The following is a 16,297-nucleotide window of genomic DNA, read 5'->3' as shown; positions in this document are numbered from 1 at the left end:
CACTGACTTGCCAGCTACTTTTTGCCTTTAATAGAAATCAGTTTAGTGTTTAGATAAATTTTTGGTGTATTTTATGAGGTGGATTGTATTATAGAAGTAAATAACAGAAGATGGTCAACAGTAGAAACACTGTTATAGAGCCCCAACCTTGCTCTTGCTCTGACTTAAAATTTATGTTAGTCTTAGTAAGCATTTTGGAAAGAAATGAGTTTTTAGAGATTGAAAACATGAATAAGGAATGGCACAAATACTTCCGGTTTAGTATCTATACCTTCAATACATGAACTTAGTATAACAAACAAAATGTCAAAGCCATTTATTTAAAAATTTTTATGAAGAAAAAATCTTTTTCCATATTTGATGGTAACCTAAAAGACTCCATTAAAATGACAGTTTAAAGTGAGGCCACAAATCTCATAAATTCAGGAAGGATAATACATATTCACATGAGCAAACACTGAAATCTTTTATGATATTCGTAAGAATGAAAAATATTCATGGAGAATATAAAACCAGAATTGATTACTAACACATCTGAAAGTAATAAGAAGTTACCTCTGTCTGTACATTAGGCTTTACTCTGAGGAATTTGGTAATTATTAATACTGGACATAGAGTAATCCATATATTATAGAACAATTCATATGATTTTGATATAATGAATATTTTTTAATGTTTAAGATATGTAGAAATATTGTGTTGACTGAGTATGGCATGTGCAAACAGTTAAAGCCCTTAGAAATGTGTGCAAATCAGTCTATAATTCTTCATACCTACATTTTCAAAAATCTCACTTTTCTGTATAACACATGTTCACTTTTATCAAGCAAAGACATGGCTATTATACTTTGCTTTAGTAAAGAGATTGCAAAGTAACAAATTAATGGTCTTATCCTGACTGATAACCTTGTCACTTGTTCATCCAGAAGTATTGTGGAAATATTCATACAGTCCAAGAAGAAAGAAGAGAAACTGGGCAGTGTGTTGCCTGTGATTCTCTCAAGTGAACACCTTTTTTTGCCACTTTAAACGAAGTTCTTCTGAAAGATCACTTCTGCCACTCTTCTGCAAATAGCGAGACAGGAGCTGCTGTTTATCAGCCGACTTTGGAAGGGTCCTGTTCCAGCAGCAAAGCAGCTCATAGATCTGGTGTGTTAAATTATCAGGGCACTTCAGCCTAACTAGCTGAACTACGCTCCGTCGAACAGGTAAACATAAAGCAAACAATGATGTATTATCTTCTGCAAGCTCTTCTGCAATCCAAAACAGCAAGTTGTCCCATAGGGCCTCTGAAGGGCAAAAAATTAGTGAGGTAAGAATAAACCTTCATTTTTTCTGAAAAGCTTTTTGAAGCTGGAGGCTCAGCGGGTAAACTCCCCAGCTAAATAGGGTGTGTTTTATACTTTGGTGGAAACATCATCCCATCTCATTTCCAATGCCATTTTTGGTAACTGCTCGGCGCTAAGAAGTGAATTTAATCAAGAGCAGATTCAGCAATGAACTATATTTTTTGGAACCGAATGGGGAAAATTAGCAAAAAAATACAAGGGTTTCAGTATTTACTGTAACTGATTCTTCACTTATACTGGAGCTTCCCAGTACAAAGTGAATTTCCTTATGCACAAAATTATATGCTGTTCAAGCATCTCACCACAATAGTATCTTACAAGAGCTTTTGCATTTCCTGGTAAACAGTTCTTTTTCCTTTGACTATCTCTTACCACATTAACTATTTCCTTCCTCTATATGGCATTTTCAAGTGTCAGTAACAACTGAAACAAATCTTGGGGAAAAAAAAATAGCAAGTATCTTTTTTACATTGATATTAATTTAATGGTTGTTTTCTTACCTGATGAATCAGAAAAAGTTCTTTTTGTACTTTGTGGACGGTGGATCAATTTTTCATGCTATTAAGGAAAATTTGTTGAGGAAAGAGAAATAATGATGAGCAAGAGGTGAGGCATATGATTTGCGAGGGGATTGCAGTAAAATCTTGAGGATTTAACTCTTAGCATTTAAAATTTGTTCTACTTACATAGAATACTTTTATCCTTATTAAAAACCAATTAACACCATCAGCAGGTATAAAACTGTATATAACTATCGAAATAAATAAATTATTAAAGTTTTCACCTATGAAATGGATGTTTATTATCTCTTATAAATAAAAGTTCATCCTTCATGCAATTTTACAAATTTTTGATTAACATCATTATGCCATAAGTGATGTATAGAAACTGGATGTATAGAATATGTATATGTATAGAAAAATCTGTATAGAACTTTTTGTAGATGCTACAGATTCTGATTTTGAATTCTGCATTACCGTTGCCTACCTTTCAAGGAAAAGAACAACTTTTAGGTATGCAGTAGATATTGTTAGGTCAGGCAACCACACTGTATTTGTAGATATAGTTATTAGTTTTACATATGTAGTTCAGCTTTTAGTAACAGCATGAAAAATCATCAAAATGCAAACGATAAGTTCCAGTAGAAAGTAGAAAGTTTTTCCTCTTTCTCCCTCTAAACACTGGAGAGAAAGAAAAAATACTTTGTCCTGTTTTACCTATGGCTGTGAAAGACGAAAACTTCTGGGCTTTTGTGTTGTTTCCTACTGCATATAGAACAAGAAATTACTTACATAAGCACAAGAGCGCAAGAAGAGATTAGTTTTTATGAAGTGAAATTCAGTCTTTTTTTGTTCAAAAGTAAAATTATGCATTTTCAGTGCCCATGTTACTTTTGTCACACACATTCAGTTATATTACCTGACTGTTTGTTCACAGCTCTCCCAAGGAGATTTGCCTGAGGTTTATTCACTGATCTTCTGTTTTTCATTTGGGAATTAAGAGCATGAAACTCTGACTGGAAAAGTTATTATTTTCTTTCTGATATACTGAGACTTACGGAGCTTATCTTAATCACTTCTATAATACAGACTTTAAATAATGTTCAGCATTTGGAGTGTCTCAAATGTACTGAGCTGCACAGCCATAAGGTCAGTATATTCATAACCATTACCTATTGTGAATTAAACAACCTTTCATCAGGCCTGTACACAGTCATCCTGGGAGGTGATTTCAGTATGCACAGGATGCATGCATAACACACTGCATGGCAGTGCAAAACTGTCCTGTGCTGTACTGCTCTTGAGATCTTGGCGGTTGGACTAGGTGACCTTTAAAGGACCTTCCAACCCAAATTATTCCCTGAATCTATGATCTGAATCTGCCTCATTTTGCAAGCTTCTACAGCAATTCTGTCATTGAATGTGCCCCAGTGTGAAGATAGAATGATATGACTAAAAAGCTCCCAGGATAAAGGGAACATAAAGCTCTTCTAGAAGAGGGCATTGCTTTTCTTCCAAGACTCAGATTTCTCTGTCTTTGTTTAATTATGCATTTGTATTTAAACTTATTTTCATTCATTAATGAGAATTTACCACCTTAAAGGTCTGTATGAGATTTTCAAAGTTATGGTAGATGAACTCAGTTATCCATGCTTTGACTTTAATCTGAACCACTTTATGATACTTAATGTTAAAATAGTAATAAAATGATAAGAATTGAAAATGAGTATTATCTACAAATAGTGTAATAATATATAATGCATTAGATCTAGAACAGTAAATTGCCTTGAAAGATTAATTGTCTGTGGTGAAGTGCTGCAGATTATGTCTGAAAAAGCTTGTTTAAAATAAAAACTGATGTGAATGATTGCATACAAAGTAAAAAAAACCCCACTCTTTTGACCACTCTAAGCAATATATTTGTAAGTGGATAATGAGGGCATATACATATTAAAAATTAAATATTATGATTGTATAGTTACTGTCTTCTCTACAAAAGAAATTTAGGTGGGAATTTTACAGAAATGAGTGAAAATGTATTAGTCAGAATGGTTGCCTTAAAAAGATTCCATTTGTCTTTGTCACAAACAAAATAAGACATTCCAGATTCTTTTAACTATCATCTAGGGGGAAAAAATGTTCAGAAAAGTGTGAAGACAATTAAATTGAAAAAGAGAGACATGCTACTCTTTGTCACCAGAGATTTAGATCAAGTGTTTCTGTAGATATTTTGATATTAAAATGTAGGCAACTTTGATAGTAGTAGTTCAGTGGCAGCATTTTGTGCAGTATAGTGTGCTGGTACATAGGCTCTGTGAAAAGTTTACAATGAAATTTCATTGCAGGAATATGGAAGATTAATTTTTACAGTATTAGCTTTCACCAGAGATGGAGATAATTGCCCATATGACTGTACTGAGAAGCTAATCAGGAATAATAGAATAATCACATGATAGGTGGAAGACAGGTTACACAAACCATTTAATGATCCTACAATTTGCAATTCTGTGCTCCCAAGACATGGAAAACAAGGGTGAAACTGAAAATTCAGTAATAATTCCACAGTGCCATAATAGCTGGGGAGAGTAGATGGGTGAAAATTTTCTACTAAAATTTTTTCCTTATACTTATGCTTATACTTGGACATGGATCCCTCCCTACAGCTAAGAGAAATTCTGAGAATATTTGTACATTGATCATGTTCCAGAAATCCATCAGTGACTCTTGTGTGTATCTGTAAATCAAAAATCATACCAAGATCATTTTTCTAATAAATATATGATAAGGCAGAAATGGAAATGTCTCTAATATTATCAAGTGAGAAATGCACCTTTGGCAATGTTAATGCTAATTTGCACAGTGGAGACTGGTGTTGATATTCATCATATGGTAAGGTTTGTTCCCATTTCTTTGGTATCATCTCTCTGGTAATTTTATAAAACACTGCTGTTCCTTTGTAATGAGGTGAACTGTGGTTACCAAATTCATCCATTTCTTTAATTTGGAGCTCCAGCCTTGGTTGTCTTTGTGAATGAAAAATCAGTCTGTAGACTTTCCTGAAGTCTTCTCCTTTCTCTGCAGTCCGTATAATAAATAAAATAAAATAAAAATAAAAAAAAAAAAATTACCCTGCATTCAGATGCATGGCATCTAAAATAATTCATTAGCATGAGTCAAGTAAAGGTAATCATATAGCATTTGGTTGTTCCTTGGTTGTTCTTTGTCTTGAACATCTGAGTTCAGCCTGCTTCAGTAGCAGGCATATCTTTGTAGCTAGCTTTCTTCGCCCTTTAATAGGCTTAAAGAATAAGTGGTGAAGGCAGTGCTACAAGTTGAAAGTGAAGGAACAGAAAAGGAGGTACGTACATAACACTGAGAAGAATAAAAATAAACGGATGTTGTGAATGGAATTAGAAGTATATGCTTTCTGGTTATTCAGGATGGATGTCTATGTGTAACAAAATGAATGGCAGCAGAGGGGTAGATGTATTTTTAGGTTTTTAAAATCCATTTATGTGATACATCTCTATACACCATCCTTTGTGTATATGAACAAAAATTCTCAGGGGCTGGACACTTCTGTTTTTGAAGAGTATTCCTTTCTTTAAGGTACATGCAGTTTTCAATGGAAGAGTTTATGTACAAAATTCAGGGGGCCAAATACATATTTATATGTTTCATCTAAAACAGACAGAAGATACTATTTGCAATTTTGGGTAAAAACCTTTCAGAGGCTTCTTATCTCTTTTCCCTTTAAGCAAGTCTCTGAATGGTGGCAGCCACTACATGGAATTTTCTAGGCTACTAGCAGAAATGGCATAACTCTCTCTCTCATCCTCTCAATTCACAGTGCAACTGACAACAGGCAATGTTTTGCCTTGGTTTCTTGCTCTCTCTAAGTGAATTTACACAGACAGAACACCAGACTGAAACCTGTCCTTTAAAAATAATTCTATATTTAGAATTATTAAAATAAAAATAATACCATATATTTCTGAGGGACCAGGTTTCACAGAATTCACAGGGGTTTAAGAGATCTCTAAAGATCATCTTATCCAACTCTGCTGCTAAAAACAGGGTCACCTAGACCACATTGCTCAGGAGCTCATTCAGGTAGTACATTTTCTTTACAGCTTGAGCACTTTCCCATTAAGCTCAACATTCTTTTCTTTGAGAAGAAACAAAACACTGAAATGTACTGTGACTAATTTCAATCTACCAGTGCTCCCATACAGCATTTTTTAATACCTGAGATAATGTTCATAGAGATGCACAAATTAATTGACTTACCTGAAGTAGAGATATTTCCTCTAAATCTAAAATGAATCTGCTCTCCTTGTCTTAATGGGAACTGCTGTGTAGGTTCAGGAGGACCAAAATAACCCTCCTCATGGAGATTTTGAAGTTCATTGGTCAAGTCTTTGGATGCAGACAGCAAAACTACTACTTTATGTGGGTTTTCTCTTTTCTGATACAGTATCACATTAGCCATTGTGCTACAGAGAGCTTCTTCCAGAGCCTGAGCAAAGAGGAGAAGATAGGCGTTTTCCAAAAGGAATGAAAGGCGAATGACCACAAACCTGTATTAAGGGGGAAAAAAATAAATGAAAAAGCTTTATTTCCATAACTTTATCAGCTGCTAATAATTTATTCTTAAAAAAATAATATGGGGCTCAGTCTCCAAGGGAACATTTGCTATCTTGCATCCTTGTTTCTAACACATGAATAGGTGGAAATTTGCTTGCATTTGTAGTGTGGAGTATGTCGACTATGTAGGTATGATTTCATTACATATGAAATTTACATAAATGTAAGATAATATTTCATAATAAGAATAAAAAAATGATTTTTTAGTTAGGGAGCTAAATCACATTTGCCAGTTAGATGGATATCTGCATTTCCTGCTTCAAATTTCTATGTATTACATTGTGTACGTTCTATAAATGAAAAAGTGGGTGTATTTTTGGAATTATGAGCAACAAATCTAAAAGCAAGTTAATGGTTAAAAATGGATGGTTTCTTAGCACTACTAATTTCCACTTATTTGTAAACACAGAACTAAATATTTCAGTAAATAAAATTTTGTAAATTATTTGTACATTACCTTTCTAAATGCCTGTTTAGTTCAAAAGATACAAGCCCATTCTGTGCATTCTGGATAATAACATCATCGAAGACCTTCCACCCCTCTTCTTTGTTTCCATGCCCTAATAATTTCAAAGTATCACTGAGATTGTCCCCACATTTTCTCACAGAAGTGCTCACAGCCCTGGAAAGACAAGTAATTATAGAAAGGATGACATAAAAATAGTTCTGCAGAAAGATTAAGCTTATGTTTGTAGCTCTTTTACCCTCTGCTTTCCTTGATGACATTTTCTGTTTTTCCCACCTTGCTTAAAATCTGTATCTGGAAATATACTCCAGTGTATGTGATTGATAAAATTATTAAGAGATTTTTTTCAATTTTCCAGAAACTGCTGAAACTTAGAGGTGTGGGTTTTTTGGTTGTGTTTTTGTGTGGGTTTTTTTTGTTTGGTGTTTTTTTTTTTTTTTTTTTTTTTTTTTTTTTTTTTTTTTTTTTTTTTTTTTTGAGTCCCATGCCCCATGTTTTAATGCTTTTTAAAGACATGTCAAAAAGTCTAAGTTTTAGAAATATTGTACTGCATACTTTGGAAAAATCTGGACCTTTATCTAGTGCATAAAACTGACCTACCATAAACCATTGTGCCACACATTTTTATTCAGGCAACCATTGAAATGTGTAGAAGTAGAGATGGAAAAGTTCAAAAGTCAGACTCAAATCAACTTGGTGTGTTATGAACACAGCAGCTTTAAGTCATGTCTGTTCTTTGTGTTCAATGTTTGACTTTGTTGAAAATGCCTGAATATTTCTTGCTGAAAAAAACCTCACACAATCTTCACTCTGACTCCTGCTAGAAATGTAGTGGTCAGCATATTAAAAAATATACATCAAATACTGTATTAATTTTTGTAGAGAAAATAAGCATGAAAATTTTGAGCGTTTGCTTTAGTGTTTTTAGTAATGCTCATAGGTATTGCAGTCTATATTAAAGAACAAACACATTTTTAATACAAGAAATTACAAACCATCAACTGTAAAAATTAATTGATTTGGATGTTTTAAAAAATGGTGAATTGGAAGTGAGATTCTTACCGAGGATGGTATGCTGCAGCAACCCTCTTTAGTGTAGCACTAATGGCTCTTGCATGTGCTGTCTCATCTCCTTGCCTTTTTTGGTCTGGGCTTGGAGGACAGGGTAGAGTAATAGTGACTGAGCTGTTCAAAGGCTGGGCAGAAGGATGGTGGACATGAACCAGGGCACTAGTAGATATCACTGAGTGATACATATCATGTTTTGCTTTCAGTGCTGAAACCAATGATGGCTCAATTGGCTGAATCTAAATATAGAAATTGTACAATCAGTTTGCAAAAAATTACATTTTTCATTACATGCCTGGATTTTTTACAAATTGGTTTATCTTTTGAAGTTGGCTAGGCTATCACAGAAGAGTCAGACTCCTCTCTTTAACCCAAGAACAACCTTATCCAAGTAACAGCACTTCTTACAAAGCACAGAAAAATTCTTGAAAGTCATCAAAAACTGGAACATTTCTTGCCTAAAATATTTATATTTTTTTTTGTTCCTGATTTGAGTTCATTTTGAAACTCATGATCTTCCTCAGATTTTGAAAAATTTCTGAGATTTTCCTAATCTGTATTTTTTCATAATTTTAGTTTCTCCATACTTCCAAATTAACATCGTAATGGGGAAAGGGAGAAACGTAACTGGAACACAATATGAGACTATACACAGCCTAAGGCTAATACATGAGAAAAACCTTTTGTTGCACTTGCTGACACCAAGGATGAAGTCAGGTGAGAAAAATGCTTCCATTAACTTGACCACCAAGCAATTAAGTTTTGAGTTGATGCATCTTTATTGAAAACAACTGTATTTTCTGAACTATGTCAAACAGAGGTAGATAAATCTTCATTTTAGCTAAAGATATCCCTGACATATGGTTTTAACAAAGCTGAGAGGAAATCCACGTGTACAGGATGTGAAGCTGCAACCATTTTTTGTACACCTTTGATATTGGAAGAGGTTGCATTTTAACACTATTGGCATACTGACTTCAGAACTGAGCAGATAGCAGCACTTATGGAACAAGTATCACATATTTCAAGCTTACCTTTAGCTGCATAGGTGCTGGAGAACTGAATGCTTCAGGATGGTAACAGAAGGAGATTCTAGAATCCACGGTCAGCTTTTGTAAGAGTCCTACCTTTGGAACAGTAAATGTTTCTTTCTTTAAGCATGACAACACAGAGAAAACACCCAGATGATAAATTTTCACTTCTGCAAAGCCTTCCTGAATAAAGAGAATGTGGGGTTAAAGTACTGTGGGGAAACGAAACTGTGTTTCACAGTTTGAGAAGGTAACATTCTCTACAGAACAAAGTATTAAATCAAAATAAATTGAGTATTATTGCCATCTGCATGCCCAAATCTCTCCTGGTGATCTCTATTCATCATGTGATGTCATTCATATTCCAGTGTGTGATTGAAATGAAATAAACTTATAAACTGGGTGATGAATCCGGTCCAATACAATACTTCTTCATTTAAAAAAAAGAGTACCGTCCTGTGTTCTTTTGATATAGAATTTGTACTTACACTCATGGAACTGTGTTACTTTGTTGTGATTTAAAAGCACAGTAATTCCCCCTAAGTTTTACTTTTATCAAATAATGCAATGCATTACACTTATTTAAAATAATCATGACTCATTACTCAACCATTAGTACTGTGGGATCAAGAACTTGCTTAATATTGTAAGGGAAAAAAAAAATAATGTTATTAAATACTAGTTTTCAAATAGAATTATTGCTTGAGAAAGTAGAAAGAAAAGCTCTGTTTAACCACACATAGTGGGCAATATGATTTAATAATGAGAACTTTACTTGAAAAACTCCCGAGAGACTTAACTGGGAAACTCAAACAATGCTTTTACAACACTTTGATGAGACTTACTCACCTTACGGTTTCCTTGGTATCCTTGCAAAGAAATAGGAGTTAGGTAGTTTGACTGAAAGTTCATATCAGTCACCTTCACCATAATCTCCCGATAATTTCCTCTGAAGCATGATGTAAATGGGATTGCAATGTTGATAGGGAAAAGTAGTTTTTCATAATCATAACATTCAATACTGATGACATTGCTGACCAGCTCCTCAGAATCATCCACCACCAAGGAACTGGTGTCATTGAGTATATTACACTTCAGATTCTCCAGAACAGTTGCAGGGGCTTTAATAAAACAAGCTATTTCCTGTTTATTTTTACCACTCCCTTTGACCAGAAATCTATTAAAAAAAAAAGAAATTGTATTTTGAGTGGGGTAGTGTCTTGTGTTTTTAATGAAATACTTCAATGTAATGATGTGCTATAATGAAGCATAAGAAGATAATTCAGAAAAATATTTTTATGAATAAATGAGAAAATAATGAAAATTTTTATGTTTAGCCTGTTTCAGAACAGCTTACAAATTACTTTAAAACTGGTGAATTGTAGTTCTTTCAACAACCACCAGCTGTTTAGTCCATGTATATTGAGTTTCTGTGCTCACACATTTGTAAATTAATAAGCAATAATTATGTGCATCTGTTCCTAAAAAAAGAAGAATATGTGCTTACTCTTTGTTCATCCAGTATCTAGATTTTTGTACTTCTTCTGAATCACTCACAGAAGGATTCTCATCAGTAAGATCATAGGTTTGTGCTGAAGATGTGAAGGTACTTAGGTAATTTATAAAAATATCATTATTTTTTTCCATTTTACTGTCTTCCATTTTCTCTGTCATTTTGTGGTCTTCACTTTCTAGCCCTTTTAAATTGTCCCTGACTACTTCCTTTTTCTCCTGTTCAAAACGATTCGTGATGTCTCTGTCATAAATGTTTTTCAATGTCCCACACAGAATGTCTTCCTCAGTGCTTATAAGACCATCCTGAAAAGCCAGTTCTGGAGGCTTTTCAGCAACAGAGCTACCTCTATGAAGTTTATCCTTTCCGTTGCACTCTTTTTTCTCTTTAAAAGAGACAAGCAGTAGTTGTTGTTCACTATCTTCCATTTTCATTGGAGATTCTCTGCTGGTGTCCTGTTCTTGAGTAGATTTGTTTTCAGCTAAGGACGCCATTTTTCCCAAAGTTCTGATTTTACTTGTGTGGGCTTGCTTAACATTTTTACTTTCTGTCTTGTTCAGGAAAGGAGTTCTTTGGAATTCCTGACTGGAACTGGAAGATGCTTGCAAAGAGTCTGTTGCTTCTCCTTCTGAAAAACACACATCTGTTTCTCTAGAAGCATTTTCACTGTCATTCTCAGTCTGGTTCTGAGAATCACTATCTTGTCTGCAGATTGAAGGTGCCTTTTGAAGGTGTGAGATTGTGTTTATCAAATACTCCTTCACTTTCTGCAGATAATCTATAATTCCATTGTATTCTGAAGCAAAAAAATAAATAACCAATTAAATTTTGCTATGAAAGCTAGACAAAAATGTCAAAACTATTATATGCCTTCTGATTGAATTCCACATAATCCCATAGTACCATTCAATGCATAAGGCACACTCTATTTAATGTTTTTGCATATATTGCTGTTCAGGTGGAGTCAATTTTAAAGAACTGAATAGAGAAAAGTACATTTTTCACTTGTCTAAGAACAACTGTGTGTGTATTTGTCAAAGTTTTACCCTGGGACCTCTAATGAACACTTTTCTAATGATAAGACACTAGCTAAATTCTTAATGACAATCAATCCAAAGCATGGTATTGATAAAATAGTCAAATTGATTTGGGAAGATCTTTAAAACTAAACATTATATTTCCTGAAATTGAATCCTTCAAGATTCTAATGCATAGGTTTCTAGCTGTTATACATGGACCTAATTTTAAACTCAGACCTTAGCAACCCTGAATTCTTGCTGTGAAGAATAGATGATAACACAAAGCCACCAGCCCACATAAAATACTGAAGCTCAGCAGTTTGTAATATTCAGTTATAGGAGTGGTGAAGGCTTCCCTTGCATGTACTTAAAACTACTTTGTGAAGAAGAATGCACAAAAAGCACACAACCATTATGTGCCATTCACATAAGATTTAAACTTAGATATTTTATTTTATTGTTTTTCTTATCTTAAACCTTTTCTTAGAAATTATTCCAGATATTCTCTCCAAGGAATTAAAATGCATTACTTAGAGCTCTTTCTGCATCTTATGCTGTCAGCCCCTATAACTGGAGAGGTATCTTCATTAGTTAGATATATTGAAAGCCTTGGAAATTGTTTTGCTTATTTCTATTTGCTGCATGAGATCCTGGATAATTCTGTTTTACAGATTAAATCTCATGAAAGTCAATACAAATAAGACAACAGTACCACACACTATGGTGTGCTCTCCACTTAAAATGTACAGATACACACAAGGAAAGGAAAACAGAAAGGGCTGATACAAGTCTTACAGAAAACCTTTGATTTTCACTATTTTTAACAATGTCATATGAGATAAATAAATACATCAAAGTTTTCAGCTTGGAAAATAATTTTTTTAAGAATGCCATCACATATCAGTGAGTGATATTATGTGATCTAGATAGTCCTCTCGTCTCTACATCTGATTAAGTTAAACCTACAAAAAGAGTTGTTTTCTTATTTAAATTGGTCTAAAGCTTATTACTTTCTAATACTTCCTCAGTTTCCAAGTGACTTATTAGACTTTGACTATATTTGGAAAAAATAAAGAAGAAAAGGGAGCATATAATTTTTTAAAATACTGTTTACACTGGTAGTCAAAAACAACCCCCCCCCCCCCCCCCAGGTTTTCCACAGGCATTTTTAGAGTAGTTAAGAAATTCTAGACAGTTTAACAGGACTGAGAAGTAAGACAAAAGGACTGGAAATAACACAGCTTTATTTGCGGAAGAGATTGTAAAAAGAAATTGCTCACTGTAAGGCAAAGTTCAAGCTTAGGCAAAACTGCCAAAATTTACATTTCCCCCCCGCATTTTGCATTTTCTAAACAAAACAAAAAAATCCTCAAACAAATTGTACAGCCCTTTAAACTTCCCTAAAATCAAATTTGAAGATAACAGGCTGATTCAAAACAGTGGCATTTTCCTAGGCTGTAAATGTGACTTTTCTAATATGAGCAAGAAAAGATATGGCTTTGTAACCATATGCTATCTAATTGTGTCATATGGAAAGACACTTTTTGCATTCAATTGCAAGGTTAACCATGAAATAAGTCTTCTCTTCTGTTTTTCCCCTCCCCCATCTCTTTTCTAACACTTTGCTTTCTGTGGTTTTTCTGATGTTTGATAACAGCTTTAGAGTACAGAGCTAGTTTATATGCAACTGCCTCTAATCCTCTTTGCTGAGTTTTTTAAGGGAATTTTTCAGGTGAGTAATAGCAGCTTTTTGGAAGGAGAATGATTCTTGGAAACCTGACAAAAAAGAATTTAAAAAATCACATAAAGCATGAGGCCAACAGGACAGTTAGCTAGCTTGCAGCCTAGAAGGAGGCTTTTTAAACCCAAATGTTTTGTTAATATTACAGACTATAAAACTGTAAATCAAGACTCAGAAACACATGCATAGTTAAATATTTTTGTCTGTATTCTCTTTCTTTCTCTCTCTTTGCATCATAGAATAGTAGAATGACAGAACGCTTTGGATTGGAATGAGATCTTTAAGGTTCTTTCCAACTTTCCTTCCTGTCATGGGCAGAGACACCTTCTAGTAGACCAGGTTGCTCAAAGCCTCATCCAGCCTGGCCTTGAATCCTTTTAGGAATGGGGCATCCACGATTTCTCTGCCTTCATCTCCCTCTTCCTGTGTCTCATTACTCCCTAAGCAAAGAATTTCTTCCTAACATCTAATATAAATCTCTCCTCTCTTAGTTTAAAACTGTTCCCTCCTGTTTTAGCACTATATGTGATAGTGTCCATGTTAAAAAAAAAATCACTCTTCCTCTTTTTTAAAAGCCCCTTTCAAGAATTAGAAGGATGCAACAAGGTATGCCCAGAGCCTTCTCTTCTTCAGCCTGAACAACCCCAACTCTCTCAACCTTTCTTAAAAGGACAGATGCTCTGATCCCTCTGACCGTCTTCATGGCCTTCCTCTGGACTTGCTCTAACACATTCATATCCTTGTGCTGAAGACTCCAGACCTTTATGCAATACTTCAGGTGAGGTCTCACAAGGGTGGAGTAGAGAGGGAGAATCACCTCCCTTGGCTGTGAGTTACTCTTCTTTTGAGGTTTAATGCTGATAGATCTTAGATAGGAATGTTTGTTTTCCCTTCTCCTTTGATAAACATTTGTTAATATGTTAATGTTCACCTACTGCAGGACTGAGCTTAGCATAGAGCGAAGCCCCTGTGAAAAGATATTTAAGGACAAGAACACCAGAGAAAATTGAGGACTGAAGAAAAAAGTGTGAGAACCAGCTCAGCAAACAACAAGGTCAGAGAAGAAGGAAGAGAAGGTACTGCAGACATGGGTCAGAGATTCCCTTGCAGCCTATGGAAGACCAGACTGGAGCAGGTCCTGCAGTCTGAGGAGGACCCAATGCCAAGAAAAGTAGATATTCCCTGAAGGAACTGCAGTCTGTTTAGAATCCATTTTTTCCTGACAGGAACTGCAAACCATGGGAAGGACCCACAGTGGAAAAGAATAAGCTAGGAGGATTGTAGAAGAAACTGTTATGGACAGACCGCTGCCTTCATTTGCCATTGCCCTGCACCCCTCAGGGAGGAGAGGAGGTAAAGGAATTGGGAATGAAGGAGTGAAGTTGAGCTTGGAAAAAAGAAGGGGTGGAGGAAAGGTATTGTTTCAATGTTTTGCCTTTGCTTCTCACTATCCAGATCAATTTAAATTAACAATAAATTAAATATTTTTTTCTATAAATTAAGTCTATTTTGCTTGTGATGTTAATTTTAAGTGATCTCTATATCAATTCAGGATCTCTTTCCATCTTATATTCTTTCCTTTTCCTGTTGAAGAGGGGAAGTAAGTTACTGGGTTGGCATCTCTTGTCTGTCCAACCATGCTAAAGTATAGTGTAGGTAACATAACTGTGCTAAAGTATAGTGTACATAAAACTTTGAACAGTTCTCTTTACTTAATTTTACTTTTATAATTTTTTTGTTCACATAATGAGAATTATGAGCCTCATATTGAATCTCATGGAATGGACTCAAAACCAGTGTGATACAACAGTGGGAATATGAATTAATTTGGTCTAATGAATTACTAAGTACTGAAATACTAACAAATGAAAATTAAAGTCCCCCAGCATCGTCAGACAGCGGAACTCAGCATCTAATATACCCAGTGTGTCTGCTTACAGGTAAGTCTTTCCATACTTGCCTTGACTTCCAGTCAATTCCTTGTGTTTACCATGGAGAGCACTCAGCAAGTGGCAGGTGTCTTGAATAATTTCTGTAACATTCTCCAGCTGCTGGATGAGAGATCTGCTCAGCTCTTTTGCTAAAGAGGTCAGTCCAAGCACATACTCCTCCAAACCTCCTTTATCCAGATCACTTTTCAGAAGCATGTCTCTCGCTAGAAAGTTTAGGTAACAGATTTTTCCTAGGACTTGTCCCGATTTCCCTGCAGGTGTAATCTTACTTTCAGTCATATCCATTTTTTGTTCAGAATATACTATTGCAATTTTTTCTGCTCAAGCACTTCCACAAGTTGTTGTCCTTGGTTCAAGCTACTACACTGTTTAGCATTTCTAGCCTAAATAGAAATCTTAAAAGTACTCTATTCTGCAAACCAAACTCCAGCTGAGAAACTCTGAGTTGATGTTGACTATTAAAAAGTTACTAGGTGACAGGAAGGAGTGGCTGTTCTGTAACTACAGGCAAGGATTGCCAGGAGATGCCAATGCACACCATGCACCTTTAGGGGAGGTTATGTAACTCAGTTATGTAGCAGAGACTCAAAATTTCAGGATTTCTTACTTTGGTGACTACAAATGATTATTACTTATGAAATCAAGTTAACTGATTATTTACAATTATATACTCACCAACAATGACACACAGACACACTGAATCTCTAGGTTGGAAGAGACTTTTAAAATCGAGTCCAACCCAGCCCTAACACGTCAACTAAATCATAGCACTGAGTGCCACATCCAATTTTTTTTTTAAACACATCTAGGAATGGTGACTCCACCACATCCCCAGGCAGACAATTCCAGACAATTTCTGTAGAAAACTTTTTCCTAATATTCAACTTATATTTCCCTTGGTGCAGCTTAAGACTGTGTCCTCTTGTTCTGTCAGCTTCTGCCTGGAGAAAGAGACCAACCTGTTGTTGTGCATTATTTGGGTTTATATTGTATTTCATTTTTGTATTGTGT

General features: G+C 34.9%; 1 protein-coding gene across 1 annotated transcript; it reads right to left on the bottom strand.

The window, feature by feature from the left end:
- Nucleotides 1–999: 999 nt before the first annotated feature.
- DTHD1 (death domain containing 1) lies at nt 1,000–15,481 on the bottom strand. Its single transcript, XM_058420627.1, is given in 10 exon segments — nt 1,000–1,289; nt 1,850–1,907; nt 4,680–4,924; nt 6,140–6,429; nt 6,954–7,118; nt 8,025–8,269; nt 9,065–9,244; nt 9,911–10,238; nt 10,569–11,414; nt 15,273–15,481. Coding segments are annotated over 10 exon segments (2,856 nt in total).
- Between the last annotated feature and the right edge of the window lie 816 nt (nt 15,482–16,297).

Source organism: Hirundo rustica, chromosome 5 (assembly GCF_015227805.2).
Source record: "Hirundo rustica isolate bHirRus1 chromosome 5, bHirRus1.pri.v3, whole genome shotgun sequence".
NCBI lineage: Eukaryota > Metazoa > Chordata > Aves > Passeriformes > Hirundinidae > Hirundo > Hirundo rustica.
Note: the sequence above shows the minus strand (reverse complement) of the source record. Positions and strands in the feature narration are given on the sequence as shown.